Genomic DNA, 18967 nt, shown 5'->3' on the forward strand with positions numbered 1-18967 from the left:
AGAGACGGCCGGTTTCACCTCCTCCCTTTGCTCCCTTCCCTTCCAAGCTCGCTGATATCGACAGCTCCCCGAGCAAAGAGGATGACGACGATGACGACGACACGATGCAGAACACGGTGGTGCTCTTCTCCAACACGGACAAGTTTGTGCTGATGCAGGTGGGTACAGACAACGAGGTGCCGCAGACCTCTGACGGTTTTCTGATTGCACCAATTTAAATGGACGTGAGCGGCGGGTTTCTCCTGGAGCGGCTAGTCGGGGCTGGCAAAGAGCGTAGACTTGGGGCTGTCCCACAGCCAGGTGCTTCTGTTGGCTGGTTCCCAGCTGCCCCAAGAGGATAGCAGTTTGCCTTTCTAGCTGAAACTCGGGCTCCTTCTAACAAGAAGCCCCACAGACGGCTGTAGCTCAAGGATGGGGGACACTGGATGTTGTTGAACTACAACACCCCCCACCCCAGATGATTGGTTGGAGTCGAGCGAGATCTGGGGGTTGCCCAGCCCTGCTGTAGCTGATAGCACCCAGCTGAAGTCAACAATGGGGTACATCTTTAAAACCTAGATTTCATCTGGTATTGATAGGCCTCGAACTTGCTTATCGCTGAAGTCCTGTGGCTCAGGTGTGCTATTCCTTTTGCCAAGACTCCTTTTGGTGGACAGCCGGCCTCTCCATTCCCTGTCTCATAGCTGCAAACAATGAGCTTTATTGCTGCGAACAATAAGCTCCCATTGCATAGCTGTCAACTTTTCCCTTTTTTTAAGGGAAATTCCCCTATTCCGAATAGGATTCCTCGCAAGAAAAGGGAAAAGTTGACAGCTATGTATTGGGAGCCCCAGAAACCGTTGGTGAAACGGGAAGTTTGAAGCTAGCCACCCGTCGGGAGAACACACCCACATGTTGGAGGGATTCTGAATAACCTTCCCCAACATTGTGAGGATGGACCTACGCGTCTGATAGACATTTGCTATACCATCTTCATCATTATATTGAGTATTATTATATGGCACTTTGTATTTTTGCACTTTGTAAATTGCACTTTGTACTAGCACTTTGATGATTTAAAGCATATATAGGTTTGCCTTTGATGAAATATTTATAAATGCCCTTTGTATTATGATATGGTCAGTTTAGTTTCATATTTACCGGTATGCAATTCTTCCAATGATATACACGGTTTTGTATTTTTTTCTGAGGTACAGGTACCGTGACTGTCTGTTGTTGTTTCTACTATGTATTGGGAGCCCCGGCTGAGAGCTTGCTAATTCATTAAAATTATTCAGTCACTTTAAAAGAAAAGGAAAGCTAGAGTGTTTATAAACTATCGGTTAGCAGCCTTGGATTACTTCTGGGGGGTGGGGGTGGGGATTGTGGTTGCATGTTACCTTGCCTCTGTGGAACGGTTGGAATATTTATATTTAAAAATGAAGGTTGTTTTTTCTGGGGCATTGCAAGGCCTCTTTTAACCTGCCTCTCCCTCCTTGACAGGATATGTGTGTGGTGTGTGGTAGCTTTGGCCGTGGTGCTGAGGGCCACCTCCTGGCATGCTCCCAGTGCTCTCAATGTTACCATCCTTACTGTGTCAACAGCAAGGTAAGGCCTGCTCCGTGTGAGACAGCACCCCCTCTCCCCATTACTATTTTTTAAATAATGAAATCCTCTCTTAAAGGACCCATGTCCTATGACCGTGCTCAGTTCTTGAGCTAAATATGTCCCGTATTGCCTGATAATCTGATAATCTAATCTAATAGAGTGTGACAGTCCTAATTTAGATGTTAGTGGAATTTGGTGGGGCGGAGCCACCTAATAGGGTTGGCTTTTGTTTCTTTCCTTTCAAGTGGTTTTGGGGGGGGGGTGGCTCATGGAATATGTTTGCATAGGGACAACAGTCATGTAGGAATGGGTCTAGGGAGGAAATAGGAAGCTGAACCTTCAACTTTCCTGATCTACAAAGGTCCTGTTTGCTCTCCTGGGTTCTGAAGTGCATGGAACCTGCAAAGTTTGGTTTCTGACAAGGAAACAGCAAGCTCTCACAGGTTAATTTACACAGGAGGTGGAGGAGGAGTCGTTTTGCCCTGTTCTCAGCAAAAAAACCAAAAAAGTATGCAGATGGCGCAGTGGTCTAAACCACTGAGCCTCTTGGGTTTACCGACCCGAAGGTCGGCGGTTCGAATCCCTGCGACAGGGTGATCTCCCATTGCTCTGTCTCAACTCCTGCCAACCTAGCAGTTCGAAAGCACGCCAGTGCAAGTAGATAAATAGGTACCACTGCGGTGGGAAGCTAAATGGCGTTTCCGTGCACTCTGGCTTCTGTCACAGTTCTCCGTGCGCCAGAAGCAGTTTTAGTCATTCTGGCCACGTGACCCGGAAAGCTGTCTGCGGACAAACGCCAGCTCCCTGGGCCTGAAAGCGAGATGAGCGTCTCAACCCCATAAGTTGCCTTTGACTGGACTCAACCGTCCAGGTGTCCTTTACCTTTGCCCTATTCTCAGCAACCTTGCCCAGGTAGCAGGCCTGAGAGCGACACTCAACATTGGGGAGGTGGTTGTTCCGAAGAGCCATAGAGGAATCGGGCTTGACGTAAGAAGGGTTGTGCACACAACCACAGCTCTCCTCGCATCTCTGTAAACACTCAGGGCTCCCCCCCTTTTTTACACGTCTTTGTTCCTTCTCTCTCCCCCCCCCCCCTTTTAAAAGATTACCAAGGTGATGCTGCTAAAGGGCTGGCGCTGCGTGGAATGCATTGTGTGCGAGGTTTGTGGCAAAGCGTCGGACCCGTCCCGCCTGCTGCTCTGCGATGATTGTGACATCAGCTACCACACATATTGCTTGGACCCGCCCCTCAACACCGTCCCCAAGGGCGGCTGGAAGTGTAAATGGTGAGATAGAGACGGCATAGGGATTGCTTTAAAGGGGCAGCGCCCTGTGCGAGGCAAACAAAATCAAGAAAAAGAAGAAGAGTTTGGATTTGATATCCCGCTTTTCACTACCCGAAGGAGTCTCAAAGCGACTAACATTCTCCTTTTCCCTTCCTCCCCCACAACAAACACTCTGTGAGGTGAGTGGGGCTGAGAGACTTCAGAGAAGTGTGACTAGCCCAAGGTCACCCAGCAGCTGCATGTGGAGGAGCGGAGACGCGAACCCGGTTCACCAGATTATGAGTCTACCACTCTTAACCACTACACCACACTGGCTCTCTTGTTTTCTACCTCCCATGTCGGAACGGAATTTAATTCCCCATATTCTGGCCATGCTGTTTTCGCTGCAGTTAAACAAAAAAACAGAAAAGGAGAGGCTCGCCACTGCTGTTTTGGTTTTGAACTCTGATGATGTATCTAACAAATATTAATAATTATCTGACTGGAGGAATTATAGGAACGTGCAGTGCTTTTTTGGGGGGGGGGACGCATACCCCTAAACATTTTGTGAATCTTAAGTTTGGCCTCATTGAGGGGCAGTATTTCAGCATGAGTAGGAAAATGAGAGTACCCCTAAACATTTTTTTTTAAAGAAAAAAAGCACTGGGAACGTGACTTACGCTAAGCATAGATGCTTTGAAAGACTTTATAATGTGAGATGTTACACAGCAGATGTGACCCATTGATTTCTTTTTTTATATATAAACATCCGAAATCTTTATTAAACATATTTCACGAACAGTATACTATATTACAATTTATATCTCATCCCATATAACATTTTTTTTAAAAAAAGGAATAAGAGAAATTTTAAAGAGACCTAAAGTAGACTTCTGAAAGTTCTCAAAAAAGCTAAATTACACTTGTTGTATTTTACACAGTGTCGTATTATTATATTAATTTCATAAAACTTTTTGATAAAGAAATAAATAATAAAAAGAAAAGAAAAATTAAATAGAAACATTTAATTTACATATATTGTCTGTACATTGCAAGACTCGTTCAAGATCTGCCAGAAGGTTTTTTTGCTGTCACAGTAATTTTTCTGATATTCCTTGAATATAATCCATTCTTGATTCACTTTTTGCATCCCCTCTTACCCTCCCAGTCATTTTTGCCATTCGCAGATATTCTAACAGTTTACCGTATTTTCCGGCGTATAAGACGACTGGGCGTATAAGACGACCCCCAACATTTCCAGTTAAAATATAGAGTTTGACATATACTCGACTGCAGAGTCTCCACCCGGCGTATAAACGACCCCCGACTTTTGAGAAGATTTTCCTGGATTAAAAAGTAGTCTTATACGCCAGAATATACAGTAACTTGCCATTCTGATTTTGTAGGTATAGTTTCATTTTTCCAATACGTTGCAATTAAAATTCTGGCTGCAGATGTCACATACATAAAAAGATGCCATGCTTCTTTTTTTTTGATTTTCAGTTGACATTATCCCCAATAATAAAGTTGATTTCAAGGTGCATGCTCCAATGATGACTAATGTTTGGTAAAGCAGACGATGATCTCATCGTGCTATCATTTATTTAGTAGAAATACAGGCTGGATTACTGCAACATGATCTACCTGGGGCTGCCCCTGAAGCATGCTCCGAAACAAACAACCACAAAATGCGACAGCCTGGTTGCCTTTTTCGGTGTACGCCTTTTAGACTGTATTACACTGGTTTTGTATCGGCTGCACTCGATTGCAGTTCATGCACTGGCACCTATCCGTAAATCCCTAAATGGCATAGAGCCCAAGATATTGGAAGGATGGCCTCTTTCTGAATGATCCTGCCCATAGATTGAGATCATCTTCTGAGGCCCTGCTGCATTCCTCACTGCTAAAAGGTTCAGTTGGTGGGAACGTGAGACGCAGCCTTTTCTGTGGTTGCACCCAGGCTATGGAAATCCATAGTTTAGGTTAGGCTGGCCCTATCCCGGAAGACTTGCAAAAAGGCAGGCATCTAAAAACACTTGTTATCCTGCTTTCTTTTTAATCATTTTTGGTGTGCAGTTGAAGGTTTAAAACCCCGCTCTTCTTGGTCTTTCAATCCTCTGTTTTAATTTTCTTATCGTTTAAACTAGTTTTGTCATATTTTCTGCCTCAGTGGTGTTGGTGTCCTTGTTAGAATCGAAAGGTCATACAGAAACGGTTTTTTTAATAAATCAAAAGAGAGCCAGTGTGGTGTAGTGGTTAAGAGCGGTAGACTCGTAATCTGGTGAACCGGGTTCGCTTCCCCGCTCCTCCACATGCAGCTGCTGGGTGACCCTGGGCTAGTCACCCTTCTCTGAAGTCTCTCAGCCCCACTCACCTCACAGAGTGTTTGTTGTGGGGGAGGTAGGGAAAGGAGAATGTTAGCCGCTTTGAGACTCCTTCGGGTAGTGATAAAGCGGGATATCAAATCCAAACTCTTCTTCTTCCTCTTGCGCAAGGTGGAATTGAATGTATGTGATTATAGGTCACATTCAACTTGAGGAATTCTGGGCTGCCATTCCTAGGGCATCTGCGTTGTTTTTGTTTTTGGTTCGTGGGGGGGGGATAGATTGGATCGCAGTATTGGTGTTGAATCCCCCCCATCCCTCTTCGACAGGTGTGTTTGCTGCGTGCAGTGTGGAGCGGTCTCGCCTGGCTTCCACTGCGAATGGCAGAACAACTACACCCACTGTGCTCCCTGCGCCAGCCTTGTCACCTGCCCCATCTGCCATGTGAAATACGTGGAGGACGACCTCTTGATCCAGTGCCAGCACTGTGAGAGGTAAGCACCAGTTTTCCTTGACCCACCCGGTATTGGAGTATCAACCGTTGTAGTCTTCACATCAACAGATGCAGGCAATGTTGGATCCCGCCTGTAAGTGGCTGACTCTCCCCCTGTACGTTTCCATCTTGGGGGGAGAGGGAAGGCAAGGTTTTGAGTCGTCGGAGAATTCCCTTCCCCATACTTTATCTGCAAACTCTCCATATGTGTGTGTATGAGAGCCTGTGTGTTGTAGTGGTTAAGAGCGGTAGACTCGTAATCAGGTGAACTGGGTTCGCGTCCCCGCTCCTCCACGTGCAGCTGCTGGGTGACCTTGGGCCTTTTGTGCTCTCCCCAGGTGGATGCATGCCGTGTGCGACAACCTATTCACGGAGGAAGAAGTCGAACAGGCAGCAGACGAGGGATTTGACTGTACCTCCTGCCAGCCCTATGTGGTCAAGCCTGTGGGTGAGTACCGGACAGGTGTGAGAACTACAAACCAAACTCATTTCAGAAGGAAGGCAGCAGTTTCCGGACAATGAAAAGAAGCACCGGCAACTGTCAAGTCCCCAGTGCACTGACAAGGCTCATTGCAGAAGCCTGCCCAGGTGTTCATTCCTCGCAGTTTTGAATGCCAGGGTCCTGGGTTTCAGACAGCGGCCTTTTTATGTTTCCCACTGGGGCAGGGCGATATATCAGTCTGTCACCCAAAACCGGTTTAAAGTCTATATCGTGATACCGGTTTTCATAGCATTTGACCTGGCAATATATTGTGAATCCTGATGTGTGTTAGGGCCGGGCAATATATCGTCCAAAACCGGTTTTATGTCCATATCGTGATATTGGTTCATAATTCTTGACCTGGCATCAGAACGTGAATCATGTGTTGCGTGCTCCATGCAAAAATCACCATGTGGGGGAAAAGCATGAAGCCAGCCAGCGCTGTGGTCTAGACCACTGAGCCTCTTGGGCTTGCCGATCAGAAGGTCGGCGGTTCGAATCCCTGCCACGGGGTGAGCTCCCGTTGCTCTGTCCCACCTCCTGCCAACCTAGCAGTTCGAAAGCATGTCAAAGTGCAAGTAGATAAATAGGTACCTCTGTGGAGGGAAGGCAGACGGCGTTTCCGTGCGCTCTGGCTTCCCGTTGCACCAGAAGTGGTTAAGTCATGCTGGCCACATGACCCGGAAAGCTGTGTGTGGACAAAGGCCAGCTCCCTTGGCCTGAAAGCTAGATGAGCGCCGCAACCCCATAGTCGCCTTGACTGGACTTAACCGTCCAGGGGTCCTTTACCTTTTACCTACATAGTACCATCCTAAACGGAGACGCGGGTGGCGCTGTGGGTTAAACCACAGAGCCTAGTGCTTGCCGATCAGAAGGTTGGCGGTTCGAATCCCGCGACGGGGTGAGCTCCCGTTGCTTGGTCCTGCCAACTTAGCAGTTCGAAAGCACGTCAAAGTGCAAGTAGATAAATAGGTACTGCTCCGGCGGGAAGGTAAACGGCATTTCTGTGCGCTGCTCAGGTTCACCAGAAGCGGCTTAGTCATGCTGTCCACATCACCCAGAAGCTGTACGCCGGCTCCCTTGGTCAGTAAAGCGAGATGAGTTCCGCAACCCCAGATTCGTCCGCGACTGGACCTAATGGTCAGGGATCCCTTTACCTTTACCATCCTAAACATTGTGATATATCGGCACATTGCAATGTTTAGCTGGGGATATATTACGATGATGAAAACCCAGGTATCACCCAGCCCTACTTGCCACAATGCTGCTGCAAGGCATCGTGGGAAGCTGCCTCTCCCAGCTGCCACCACCTAGTGCTCATTAGCGTGCAGCTGCTGTTGTTGCCCACCCTTGCAGCTCTCAGCTGAGTAAACCCATCAAGGGGTCCACTAACCCACTGGAGGACACTGTGCCAAAGGGACCCTCAAATCTTGAGTTGGCTCTGGGGAGGATTTTGTGATGTTCGAAATTTGAGAGGGCAGCTTAAGTCTACTTCATTTCTGCATCACTGTGCATAATATTAATAATAATACAGGTTGAGTATTCCTGTGGTTCTATATCCTGAACCACACCACCTACACGGAAGAGCGATGTGTCGGGAGACTTGGTTTGCAGGTGTTCAGAAAATCTTTACGGGGAAAACACTTAAGGGTGCATAAATGTAAAGGGTAAAGAGACCTCTGACCGTTAGGTCCCGTCGCGGACAAACCAAATTAACTTAATTATCTGTTTATCCATCTACTTTAAGTAGATACTCTTATAAAAAAGGAATTATCCGTCCTAAATGTTGTGAGAAGTAGACACAGACACAAAATACGGAATACATACCCTTTCTAACATACCTTTTTGGGTCTCTCTCTCTCTCTCTTAAAAAAAAGTTCCAGTCCCCCCTCCAGAAATTATTCCGGTGAAGATCAAGGAGCCGGGTAAGTTTCTTTCTTATATAATCTATAATCTCAGGCATTGCACACAGATACTGTACTGATCTGAATTGCTGCTGTCGACTGTTTGGGGATGTCAAAAAAGAAAAAGAAAAAAGGGGGGGGGAGGTAGTGGATGAAAGGAAGGGGAGAAATTATTGCTAAGGCCATGCTGGTTTGACCCTGCCTACCAAGTTCCACCCTCTCCCCCACAGAGCCCCAGTATTTTCGCTTTGAAGGCGTTTGGCTGACAGAGACGGGCATGGCGGTGTTGCGGAACTTGTCCTTGTCTCCACTGCACAAGCGCCGGCCGCGCAAGACCCCCACGACCCCGACGACGCCACGGCCGCCGGGTGCGCTCAATGGTGAAGGCGGGCTGCTGGATGGGGTTGACCCCTTGGGCCCCGAAGAGAAAAAGGAGGGAGACGTGGAGGGAGACGAGATCCTGAAAGCTGAAGGTTTGTTCCATCCCCACCACCTTCAAGGGAATGTGGGGTAAAGTATTGTGGAGGGTAGTTCTCAATTGTTTGGTGCTTTACTCTGGTTTTATCATTGTTGGAAGCCTGCCCAGAATGGCTGGGGCAATGCAGAGTCAGGGAATCAGCTTCCTCCCCCGTGGCAGTAGATAAGCAGAACGAAGGAAAATGAGTCTTCTTACTTACCAGTTAGAATCTTTAATAACCACAGCAAGAGACCACAGAACGCATCTCTCTAGAATGGCGGTGCTCCCAATTAAGGTCATTCCCCCCTCCGTCCCTTTCAATCTAAGTCACTCCTACGTCTTGTAACCTGAGTTTGTACCCTCTGTGCTTTCTGTTCTGCCACTTTCTCAGCTCTCCTTGACCTTGGGGAGAGTGGATGAATGCTTTCCAGAGACAGTGAATCTGTTCTCTCTCTCTCCCCCAGTGTTTCTTCTGCTAGCTGTTCCCCATCCAGTATTTCCCAGCTTCTGCCTTCTGAACTATACCCCTCTGCAAACCACTGTTCCAAATCTATACTGTCCTCCTGCTCCTGGGAAGATTCAGGATCAGGATCAAGAGGAGGGGGTGACTCTTACCATTCTCCCTCAGTGCAGCCCTCCTCAGCACGGTCCATGACACCCAGTCAGATGGGCGGCAAGCAAACAAACAACAAAAACAAATATTTTTTATATTTATATTTATATTTATATTTATATTTATATTTATATTTATAATTTATAATTTATAATTTATAATTTATAATTTATAATTTATAATTTATAATTTATAATTTATAATTTATAATTTATAATTTATAATTTATAATTTATAATTTATAATTTATATTTAAGCTCCATTATACCTATACTGCAGTACTGATTTATATTGTCATCCATTTAGTCAGTACTGCCAGCCCTGGCTAGTGATACAAGTTAGAATGCAGTTCTCTGGGGTCTTGGGCTTCAAGGTACTTCCTCACGCAATGAAGAATGGGCGGTCTCCAAACTGGTGGTTTTGGGGAGGCGGAATCTGGGTCTTATTACTGAGCCACAGTTCCTCCTCTTCCAAACTTGGTAAAAACGTCCAAACTTGGTTAAAAACAACAACAACAACACCCTAGATCAACGACTGCTTGTATTAATCTGTAATAATAATAATAATAATAATAATAATAATAATAATAATAATAATAAAAAATTTTTAAATTATTTATACCCCGCCCATCTGGCTGAGTTTCCCCAGCCACTCTGGGCGGCTCCCAATCAAGTGTTAAAAACAAAACAGCATTAAATATTAAAAACTTCCCTAAACAGAGCTGCCTTCAGATGTCTTTTAAAAATAGCTGCTTATTTCCTTGACATCTGATGGGAGGGCGTTCCACAGGGCGGGTGCCACCGCCAAAAAGGCCCTCTGTCTGGTTCCCTGTAACTTGTTCATAGTTTGGTCATAATCTGGGAGCTAGCGCAGATGTCCTGTTCTAGACATTGACTAGTGTGGGAAAGTTGTTGTTGTGATGGAGCGTATATGATGCAGAAATCTAGGTGATGGTCGTTAATTGGGGGGGGGGGTAGAAGCAGCTTTGGGGTGCCTTTGGTAGATGAAGTTGTCTGAGGTCCCGTGTTGCTTTTACAGACCTGGGAACTATTTGGGGAGGAATACAGGGGAGAGACTCTTATCTGGTAACCTTCCACAATCTGTTCCTGGGGTTGGCACGTTGTGTGTGTGTGTGTGTGTGTGTGTGTACTTGTGCAAATGTATGTGAGAGTTCAGTTAGGTGCCTGCGCACAGCACACAAAGGCGCGTGCGTGATGCAACGAAAAGGAGGACTGGTGCTCGTGCGGAATCGTATTCCATGGGGAAAATGACGCTGAGCTTCCTTTTTGCTAAGGAATATTGCATTAGCGCGTATTCTCATTCCTTGTCCGCCTGCAGTCAGCGTCGAACACATGGAGTGCGAGATCAAATTGGAAGCCCCTGCTACCCCAGAGAGGGAAGCTGCAGCCGAGGCCGATTTGGCGAAGGGTCTTCTGGAAGACTCTGAGGAGGTCAAGAAGCGGAAGCGGAAGCCATACCGCCCAGGTGAGTGTTGTGTGCCTGGGCCAGGCCTTCGGAGGAGAAAATGGCCCCCTCCTCGTCTTGTTGACTCGTCTCTCCTCTGCCCTGGGACAGGTATCGGAGGGTTCATGGTGCGGCAGCGGAAATCCCACACCCGCTTGAAAAAGGGCTCGGCGGCCTTGGCAGAAGCCTCCCGCGAGTCGGCAGGTGCTGAGGGGCATCCAGAGGAGGGTAAGGGCATTGCTTGGATATTTTGTTCCCCTGTATTCGTTGCTTGGGTTGTTACGGGATGTTGTTTCCTATCCTTAGTATCTTAACAGTGGGATATGTCTTTGAAAACAAAACTCTTGCATTTCCGTATATTTCTCTCAGTCCACAGACTGAGAATCCCACATCCAAAATATAACTATTGAAATGAGGTGCTTTTTGCATCTATTTAGTTAGCTGCACCAAGTTTTCAAACATGCAGCTTTTTATCAAGAGGCTAGGGCAAAAATAAAACCCTTGGGAAGACAGCGTTTCGGCAGCCTCGGGTGCAAGGGAAACATTAGCCCCTGGAGCCCTATGCAGCTCATTGTCCTTCTCTGAGAGCCAGTGTGGTGTAGTGGTTAAGAGTGGTAGACTCGTAATCTGGTGAACCGGGTTCGCGTCTCCGCTCCTCCACATGCAGCTGCTGGGTGACCTTGGGCTAGTCACACTTCTCTGAAGTCTCTCAGCCCCACTCACCTCACAGAGTGTTTGTTGTGGGGGAGGAAGGGAAAGGAGAATGTTAGCCGCTTTGAGACTCCTTCGGGTAGTGATAAAGCGGGATATCAAATCCAAACTCTTCTTCTTCTTCTTCTTCTTCTTCTTCTTCTTCTTCTTCTTCTTCTTCTTCTTCTTCTCTGAAGCCCCATTCTCTAACCAAGTTCTGCTTCCTTCTTCTCCTCTTCTTCTACGTTCTGAACCTAAAGGAGGGATGGGGATTCTGGTGCCTTCTAGATGTTGCTTGATTCCATCTCTGATGAGCCCCATCCAGCAGCGGTCTGGAATGTAAAACTAATTAAAAAAATATTTTTTTAAAAAATAGACTACAACTTATTAGTTTTACATAAAGATTGTACATACGAAACAAAACAAAACAAAAAAACCAGAAAAAGGAAAAGGTTCTCTCGAACCTTAGGACCTCCCTCCGTCCCTCCATGGGTTCCGTTTCTAAATTTTATTCCCACATCTTTTACTGTAGCCTGCCTATTATATATCCATCATATCCAGAGTTCATGTTACCGGTACTTTACAAGTGTCGTCATCTTCCTGCCAATGATTTCAACTGCTTACAGTGTTCTCTCAAGATATGTTAAAAAGATATTCCAGTCTTTCACAAATACTTGGCCTTCCTGGTTTCTGATCTTTCCTGTCAGTCTTGCCATTTCAGCATATTCCACCAGCTTGGTCTGCCACTCTTCTCTGGTCGGTACTTTTTTCTTCTTTCCATCTCTGGGCTAAAAGCATCCTGGCTGCTGTAGTTGCATACATAAACAGTCTTCTCTTATGGTAGTTCCACACAAAAGTCATCTTAAACCTTTTTTTTTTTCAATTGTGTATCACTTTCCCAGAATGCTTTTACCACCCCACATGACCACCACATGTGATAGAAAGCACTTTCTTTCTTCTTACATTTCCAACACACATTTGAGCTGGTTCTGCACATTTTTGCCACTTTACTAGGTTTCAAATACCAACGGCGCATCATTTTCATATGATTTTCTTTCAATGAACAGTAGGCTATCAATTTCAAATCCGATGGGGGGGTGGTAGTCTAGCCCAGTCTGAAGGGGGCCGCCAGATTCCCCACCACAGCCTTAAAAGTAGCATGAGATCCCGCCAGTTCGCTCGCTGCTCCCAGCCTTGCTTATTTGAAATGAAAAGAGATGCTCATATCTGCTCAAACTTGCCTCCACGCCAGGGGCTCAACCTAACCCACCTGCCGAAGTCCCCGCAGAGGGCATCGCTGAGCAGGGAGTGGTTGAGGGTGACGAGAAGAAGAAACGCCGAGGCAGGAAGAAGAGCAAGCTGGAGGACATGTTCCCTGCCTACCTGCAGGTAAGGGGGACATGCAGGTTGGTTACCTTAGTGGACTGGAGGAGAAAAAGCTTCTCTCTTAAGCGCGGCGGGTGCCGTTTTGCTTCTCGGTTTCATTCGGAAGCTCTGCTGTCCAACCTGGAAAGTGGAGGAAGTTATGGACAGTTGTGCAATGTGAGATGTTCGGTTGCAGACTGAAAGTTTGCAAATGCAGAGTAGAATAATAGAATCTTAAGAGTTGGAAGGGGCCCCTAGGGTCATCTAGTCCAGCCCCCTGCAATGCAGGAATATCGGCTAAAGCATCCAGGACAGATAGCCATCCAACCTCTGCTTAAAAACTTCCAAGGGGAGTCCGCGACCTCCAGAGGGAGATGGTTCCACTGTCAGACAGCTCTTACTAAAACAGCTCTTTAATAAGAATCGCTGAAGTGAGGTACAGACCCCTAACCCAGAATGTATAATATTGATTAATTGAATTTATATACAGTAGTACCTCTAGTTACGAACTTAATTCGTTCTGGAGGTTCGTACCGCCATATACCAGGAGGCCTCAGGGCTGTTCACAGAACAAAATGAAAATATACAACCACAGTATATATATATCTCATCAAAATAAAAACGGCAACCCAATGACAGTATAGTGTAATTAGGCGGTATAATCTTGTCTTTTGGCAATTTATCTTTAAAAGACTGCTATGGAGAATGAGGCTAGCAACACCTTGCAATTTGTGTGAGTTGCTGCTGCTGCTGCTGCTAATCAATAATACGGTGTCAAGCCTACAGATACAATTTCATTCTTGCTTTTCATTCCCAAGGGTGGGTGTGGGGGGGTGGGTCTGGCAAGCACAGAATTTCCTCCAAAGGGAACAGAGGGAGAAGAAATAGGATTTAATTTTTCCTAATACAGCGGAACCTTGGTTCTCGAATTTAATCCGTCCTGGGAGTCCGTTCGACTCCCGAAACCAAGCCGCGGCTTCCGATTGGCTGCAAGAGCTTCTTGCTCTCAAGTGGAAGCTGCGTCGGACGTTTGGCTTCCGAAAAACATTTGTAAACCGGAACACACACTTCTGGGTTTGCGGCGTTGGGGAGCCGATTTGTTCTAGAGCCAAGCCGTTCCAGAACCAAGGTACCACTGTATGAGCAAATAGAGTATGGGTGTGTGCTTTTGTTCATTTGGGGTTGGAGGTTAGCTTTCCAGGGAGGCCCAGTTGTTTTTTTTAACTCGGAATATACCATCTCATTCTGTTGTTTCTGTTCCTTCTCCCACCTCTTTTGACAGGAAGCCTTTTTTGGAAAGGCCCTCCTAGACCTGAGCAGAAAGGCACTGCTGGCAGCCGGCGGTGTGGGTGGGGATGGAACTGCCCACCCTCCCGTTGGTCAGGGGGCTCCCAGGCCCAAGGTGGATTGCAGCATGCTTCAGAAAGGGCCGGCGGACGGGAAAGACCCTTCAGTTCAGCCCAAAGGTATGAGCTGTGCTTATTCAACTTGTCAGTGACTTGAAATGCAAAGGTCTCCAAGCACAAGGGCAGAACATTTAAAGACATAAGCTGAAATACCTTACCACACGCTCCTGGGATTCAAAAGAAACAGGAACAGTTGAAAAAAAGCCAAACATTCTGCTACCTGAGCTTCAGCTCAGCCAAGTTACACAGCTTTCTGTAACCCAAGAGGTGAGGAACTGGATTCAGTACCCAGGCTTTACCCTCAATAAACAGATCTCCAGTTGATTGAAGAGGGGACGCGGGTGGCACTGTGGGTTAAACCACAGAGCCTAGGGCTTGCTGATTGGAAGGTTGGCAGTTCAAATCCCCGCAATGGGGTGAGCTCCCATTGCTCGGTCCCTGCTCCGGCCAACCTGGCAGTTTGAAAGCACATCAAAGTGCAAGTAGATAAATAGGTACCACTGTGGAGGGAAGGTAAACGGCGTTTCCGTGCGCTGTTCTGGTTCGCCAGAAAGCGGCTTTGTCATTCTGGCCACATGACCCGGAAGCTGTACGCCGGCTCCCTTAGCCAGTAAAGCGAGATGAGCGCCGCAACCCCAGAGTCGTCCGCGACTGGACCTAACGGTCAGGGGTCCCTTTACCTTTACTAGTTGATTGAAGTAGATTTATTAGACTAGTTAGCTTTTTTTCTTTGCTGCTGCATCACACTTGACTATAGAAAGCTTGAGGTCCACCAAGACCCCTAAATCCTTATCACAGGTACTGCTAGTAAGCCAGGTGTCCCCCATCCTATATTTGTGCATCTGGTTCTTCCTGCCTAAGTGCAGGACCTTACCTTTGTCCCTCACCATTTGGAGAGCAGTCCATACTTTCCTGGGGCACTTCACGATAAGCAAAAAACAGACAAGGCTTGATCCTAGTTTGATGGGTGTCTAGCCACGTACACCTCGATCATTTGCCCTGGTGTCAGATTAAAGCATTCAGCGAATCCATTGGTCTGCTGACAGTAAACAGAAGATGCTCGGTTCCAGCTGCCCACCACATCTTTGGGGTCAGCTTGGCTGAGAGTCCCAGATCTTGGTTCGACAAAAACCCCTCTTCTTCCAGGGGATGAATGTGTTGACGGCAGGGAGGCGGTAGCCCCGGAAAACAACTTGAAAATTGCTGATGGCAAGACTGAAAATACCGGTGAGTACGAGTTCTTCATAGGAGCGGAAAAAGCTGGGGGGGGGGAATGCTTTTGCCTTATGAGGGGGCTGTGCTGTGTGCTAGGTTGCTAAGAAGAACACGAGGCAGCTCCTTTTAGCACATTTAGTCCTGTGTTAATCTGCACAGTGTAACGTAATTGTGGTTTAGGTAAAAGTAAAGGAACCCTGGACGGTTAAGTCCTGTCAAAGGTGACTTTGTCAAAGGTGGGGATGTGGGTGGCGCTGTGGTCTAAGCCACTGAGCCTCTTGGGCTTGCGAATCAGAAGGTTGGCGGTTCGAATCCCCACGACAGAGTGAACTCCCATTGTTCTGTCCCAGCTGCTGCCAACCTAGCAGTTCGAAAGCATGCCAGTGCAAGTAGATAAATAGGCACCGCTGCAGTGGGAAGGTAAATGGCGTTTCTGTGCGCTCTGACTTCCGTCACGGTGTCCCATTGCGCCAGAAGCGGTTTCGTCATGCTGGCCACGTGACCTGGAAAGCTGTCTGTGGACGAATGCTGGCTCCCTCGGCCTGAAAGCGAGATGAGTGCCGCAACCCCATAGTCGCCTTTGACTGGACTTAACCATCCAGGGGTCCTTTACCTTTTTTACCCTTTAATTGCAGTTTGCTTTGCTAAAATGTCAAAGGTCAACCAGAGCTGGGTTGAGTCTTCTCTCCCTGAACCCTGATAATGTTCTGGGTTATTAGGCCTTGAGCATATGAGGTGAATAAATTTTGTGGCTGTGCGTAAACGAGCTCACATTTTACTTGGCATGTTCAAAAACCTGTGATTTACATTGTCTAAATCCAGTCGTGGCAAACTGACCCTAGAAAGTCCCCAGGAGGGACTTGTCCCTGTTCTGAAGTGACAACTTCCTTGCACTTTTGAGAACCTTGATTTGCCCTGCTGTGGGTCAGACATGTCGGTTCACCTGGCTCAGTATGGTGTACCCCAGATTCTATTGGACCTCTTACTCCTAATGGCACAATCCAGTTCTCCCCCAAATCGGAGCATGTGCACCGAAGCTATTTGCCTCGTCCAAAAATGGGTTGGCAAATTGCTATTGATGCCCTGGGAAGTAAGTACTGCTTTTAAAATGCTGCTAAAATAAAACTTAAAATGCAAACCGGAAATGTGATGCAAATTTTAAAACGTACCAATGAACTGCATCCCCAAATCCACGACACCCAGGAAAATTAATTTGCATGTATTTCCAACGTTGATATAATTTTATAATACAGTCGTACCTCATGTTACGAACACTGTGTGTTGCATTCGTCACGGGTTACGAACCCGCCGAACCCGGAAGTACTGGAACGGTTACTTATGGGTTCGGCGGTTCGCGCATGCACAGATGTGCAAAATGACATCATGCGCAGAAGCTCCGAATCACGCGGCAAGCATGCGCAGATTTGGCGCTTCAGGATGCGGACCTTTCAGGTTACGAACGCGGCTCTGGAATGGATCCCGTTCGTAACCAGAGGTACCACTGTAATTGGAATTATGTAGTGTCTGCTTGTGTTCTCCTCTCTTCTTCTTTTGATTCCGTCGGGAAGGCAGCACACAGCAAAAGGAATCAGTTAGGGAAGCACCAGCCATAACATGTTCCCAGCAGCCCACCCTCATTGGGAGGAATTTTCTGCTGATGCAAAAAGGAGCAGAGATCCGTCGAGGGTGGTCCCGAATCAGAGCACCTGATTCTTGCCATTGCTAATGGCCCCCCCCATTTTGAAATAATTTTTATTTGATTTTACAAGTATAAATTAGTTACAAAACCAAATACATATTCATAAAAATGAGATTTCTCTGAATCTCGAGTCCCCCCCCATCCCTTCCATGGGTTCCTATTGTCAACATTTCCAACAGCATCTTGTTTCATAGTCTATGTTTTGTACCCATCCATATTGTCCATAGTGTTTGTTACATTACAAGTGAGATTAAAACCCTGCTAATGTTTTCATCTGCTTACAGTGATCTCCTAAACAAATTATAAACTTTCCCCATTCTTTCTTGAATTTCTTGTCTTCTTGGCCTCTTGAGTTTCCCGGTCAGTTTTGCCATTTCACCATAGTCTTGACAGCTTAGTTTGCCATTCCTCTCTGGTAGGGACTCTTTCTTCTTTCCATCTCTGGGCTATTAGCATCCGTGCTGCTGCTGCTGTTGTCGCATACATAAAAGAGTCTTTTCTGTTCCTTTGGAATGTCGGTACCTATAATTCCGAATGGAAAGGCTTCTGGTTTTTTTACATGGAACGCCAGAAGGGAGCGCCTTGCTTCCTTCTCCTATGTCAGCTGCCACGGTAATGATGCCAAGCTGCAAGCGAGGTGGGAGCACAGTTACCCGGGTTGCTTCCCATATTGTTGCAAGTGTAGCGAGGCGGGTTTATCTCCCTGCTTCCAGCGGAGGAGGAGGAGGAGATGATCGTTCCCCGACACGTTTTTTGGGAGCGCAGGCACCTTCCCTGACCCTGCGCTGATGGGCTTGGCGGTGGTCTTCTTTTTTTTGCTCCCGCAGGCACAGAAGAGCAGATGGTGCCCAAGACCTCTCCAGACCCTACAGGTGCCGAGAACCCAGCCACACCCCCGGGGGAGGGGGTGCTCAGCTCCGACCTTGACAAAATCCCCACTGAAGGTCAGGCGGGCCCTTTGAATAGACCCTACCGCCCCCTCCCCATCTCCCTGCCAAGGATCTACCCCATCCGTGGAGAGCAAGGGAGAGGCCGGGACCCCCCCGGCTTCCTCCCCGCTCTAGAATGGGGGGTAGATGCTAGCGGCTATAAAAAGGAAGCCTGGTCGCTGCTCCATAACCGCCGCGCCCCTGTCTCTTATTTTAACCTCACCCCCTTTGCAATTCAGCCTGCCCTTACCGGAGACCGACAGGTTCCCCCCACGAGGCTGAGGTGGTTGCTCTCTTGGACGGGCTTTTCCTGGCTGTCATTCCACTGTGGCTTCTCCGCCCCTTTCCCCCCAACAGAGCTGCCCAAAATGGAGAGCAAGGACGTCCAGCAGCTCTTCAAAGACGTCCTGGGGTCTGCAGAGCGAGAGCAGCAACAGCAGCAGCTGAACTGCATTGGGGCGGAAGCTGAGGCCGGAGGCCTCCGGGACCCAAGCCGCTCGCAGCTGGCCCAGAGGCCTTTCCTGCAAGGTGAGCTTCCACGCCCGGGTTGGTGGGCCGTGAGTCACATTTTTCTCTCCCACCCCCTTCAGATGTTCTGCTTAATGTTACTTTTTATGTTGCTTAGTATTGAAAAATATCCAAGCCGTATACAAAAATTTAAAGGAATATCACAGAAGTGGCGATGCAACATGAAAGCCAGCACAGCTTTCTTTCTGTATGCTCTGTACATTGGGACGTGGGACGTGGGTGGTGCTGTGGTCTAAACCACTGAGCCCCTTGGGCTTGCCGATCCGAAGGTTGGTGGTTCGAATCCCCACGACGGGGTGAGCTCCCGTTGCCCTGTCCAAGTTCCTGCCAACCTAGCAGTTCAAAAGCACACCAGTGCAAGTAGATAAATAGGTACCCCTGTGGCAGGAAGGTAAACAGCGTTTCCATGCACTCTGCTTTCCGTCACAGTGTGCTGTTGCTCCAGAAGCGGTTTAGTGATGCTGGCTGTGGACAGACGGTGGTTGCCTTGGCCTGAAAGCGAGATGAGCGCCGCAACCCCATCGTCGCCTTTGACCGGACTTAACTG

General features: G+C 47.5%; 1 protein-coding gene across 1 annotated transcript in view; it reads left to right on the forward strand.

The window, feature by feature from the left end:
* The window catches only part of KMT2D (lysine methyltransferase 2D), a 90231-nt gene that overhangs the window by 32706 nt on the left and 38558 nt on the right, over positions 1 to 18967 (forward strand). Inside the window, exons 14-27 of the mRNA XM_033138808.1 lie at positions 48 to 158; positions 1483 to 1587; positions 2692 to 2873; positions 5506 to 5670; positions 6008 to 6117; positions 8028 to 8075; positions 8285 to 8527; positions 10463 to 10609; positions 10700 to 10816; positions 12531 to 12667; positions 13926 to 14109; positions 15196 to 15276; positions 17791 to 17907; positions 18250 to 18420. Coding sequence (XP_032994699.1) covers positions 48 to 158; positions 1483 to 1587; positions 2692 to 2873; positions 5506 to 5670; positions 6008 to 6117; positions 8028 to 8075; positions 8285 to 8527; positions 10463 to 10609; positions 10700 to 10816; positions 12531 to 12667; positions 13926 to 14109; positions 15196 to 15276; positions 17791 to 17907; positions 18250 to 18420 — 1918 coding nt within the window. The remainder of the gene's footprint in view (positions 1 to 47; positions 159 to 1482; positions 1588 to 2691; positions 2874 to 5505; positions 5671 to 6007; positions 6118 to 8027; positions 8076 to 8284; positions 8528 to 10462; positions 10610 to 10699; positions 10817 to 12530; positions 12668 to 13925; positions 14110 to 15195; positions 15277 to 17790; positions 17908 to 18249; positions 18421 to 18967) is intronic.

Source organism: Lacerta agilis, chromosome 2, assembly GCF_009819535.1.
Source record: "Lacerta agilis isolate rLacAgi1 chromosome 2, rLacAgi1.pri, whole genome shotgun sequence".
In the NCBI taxonomy this organism is placed as follows: Eukaryota; Metazoa; Chordata; class Lepidosauria; order Squamata; family Lacertidae; genus Lacerta; species Lacerta agilis.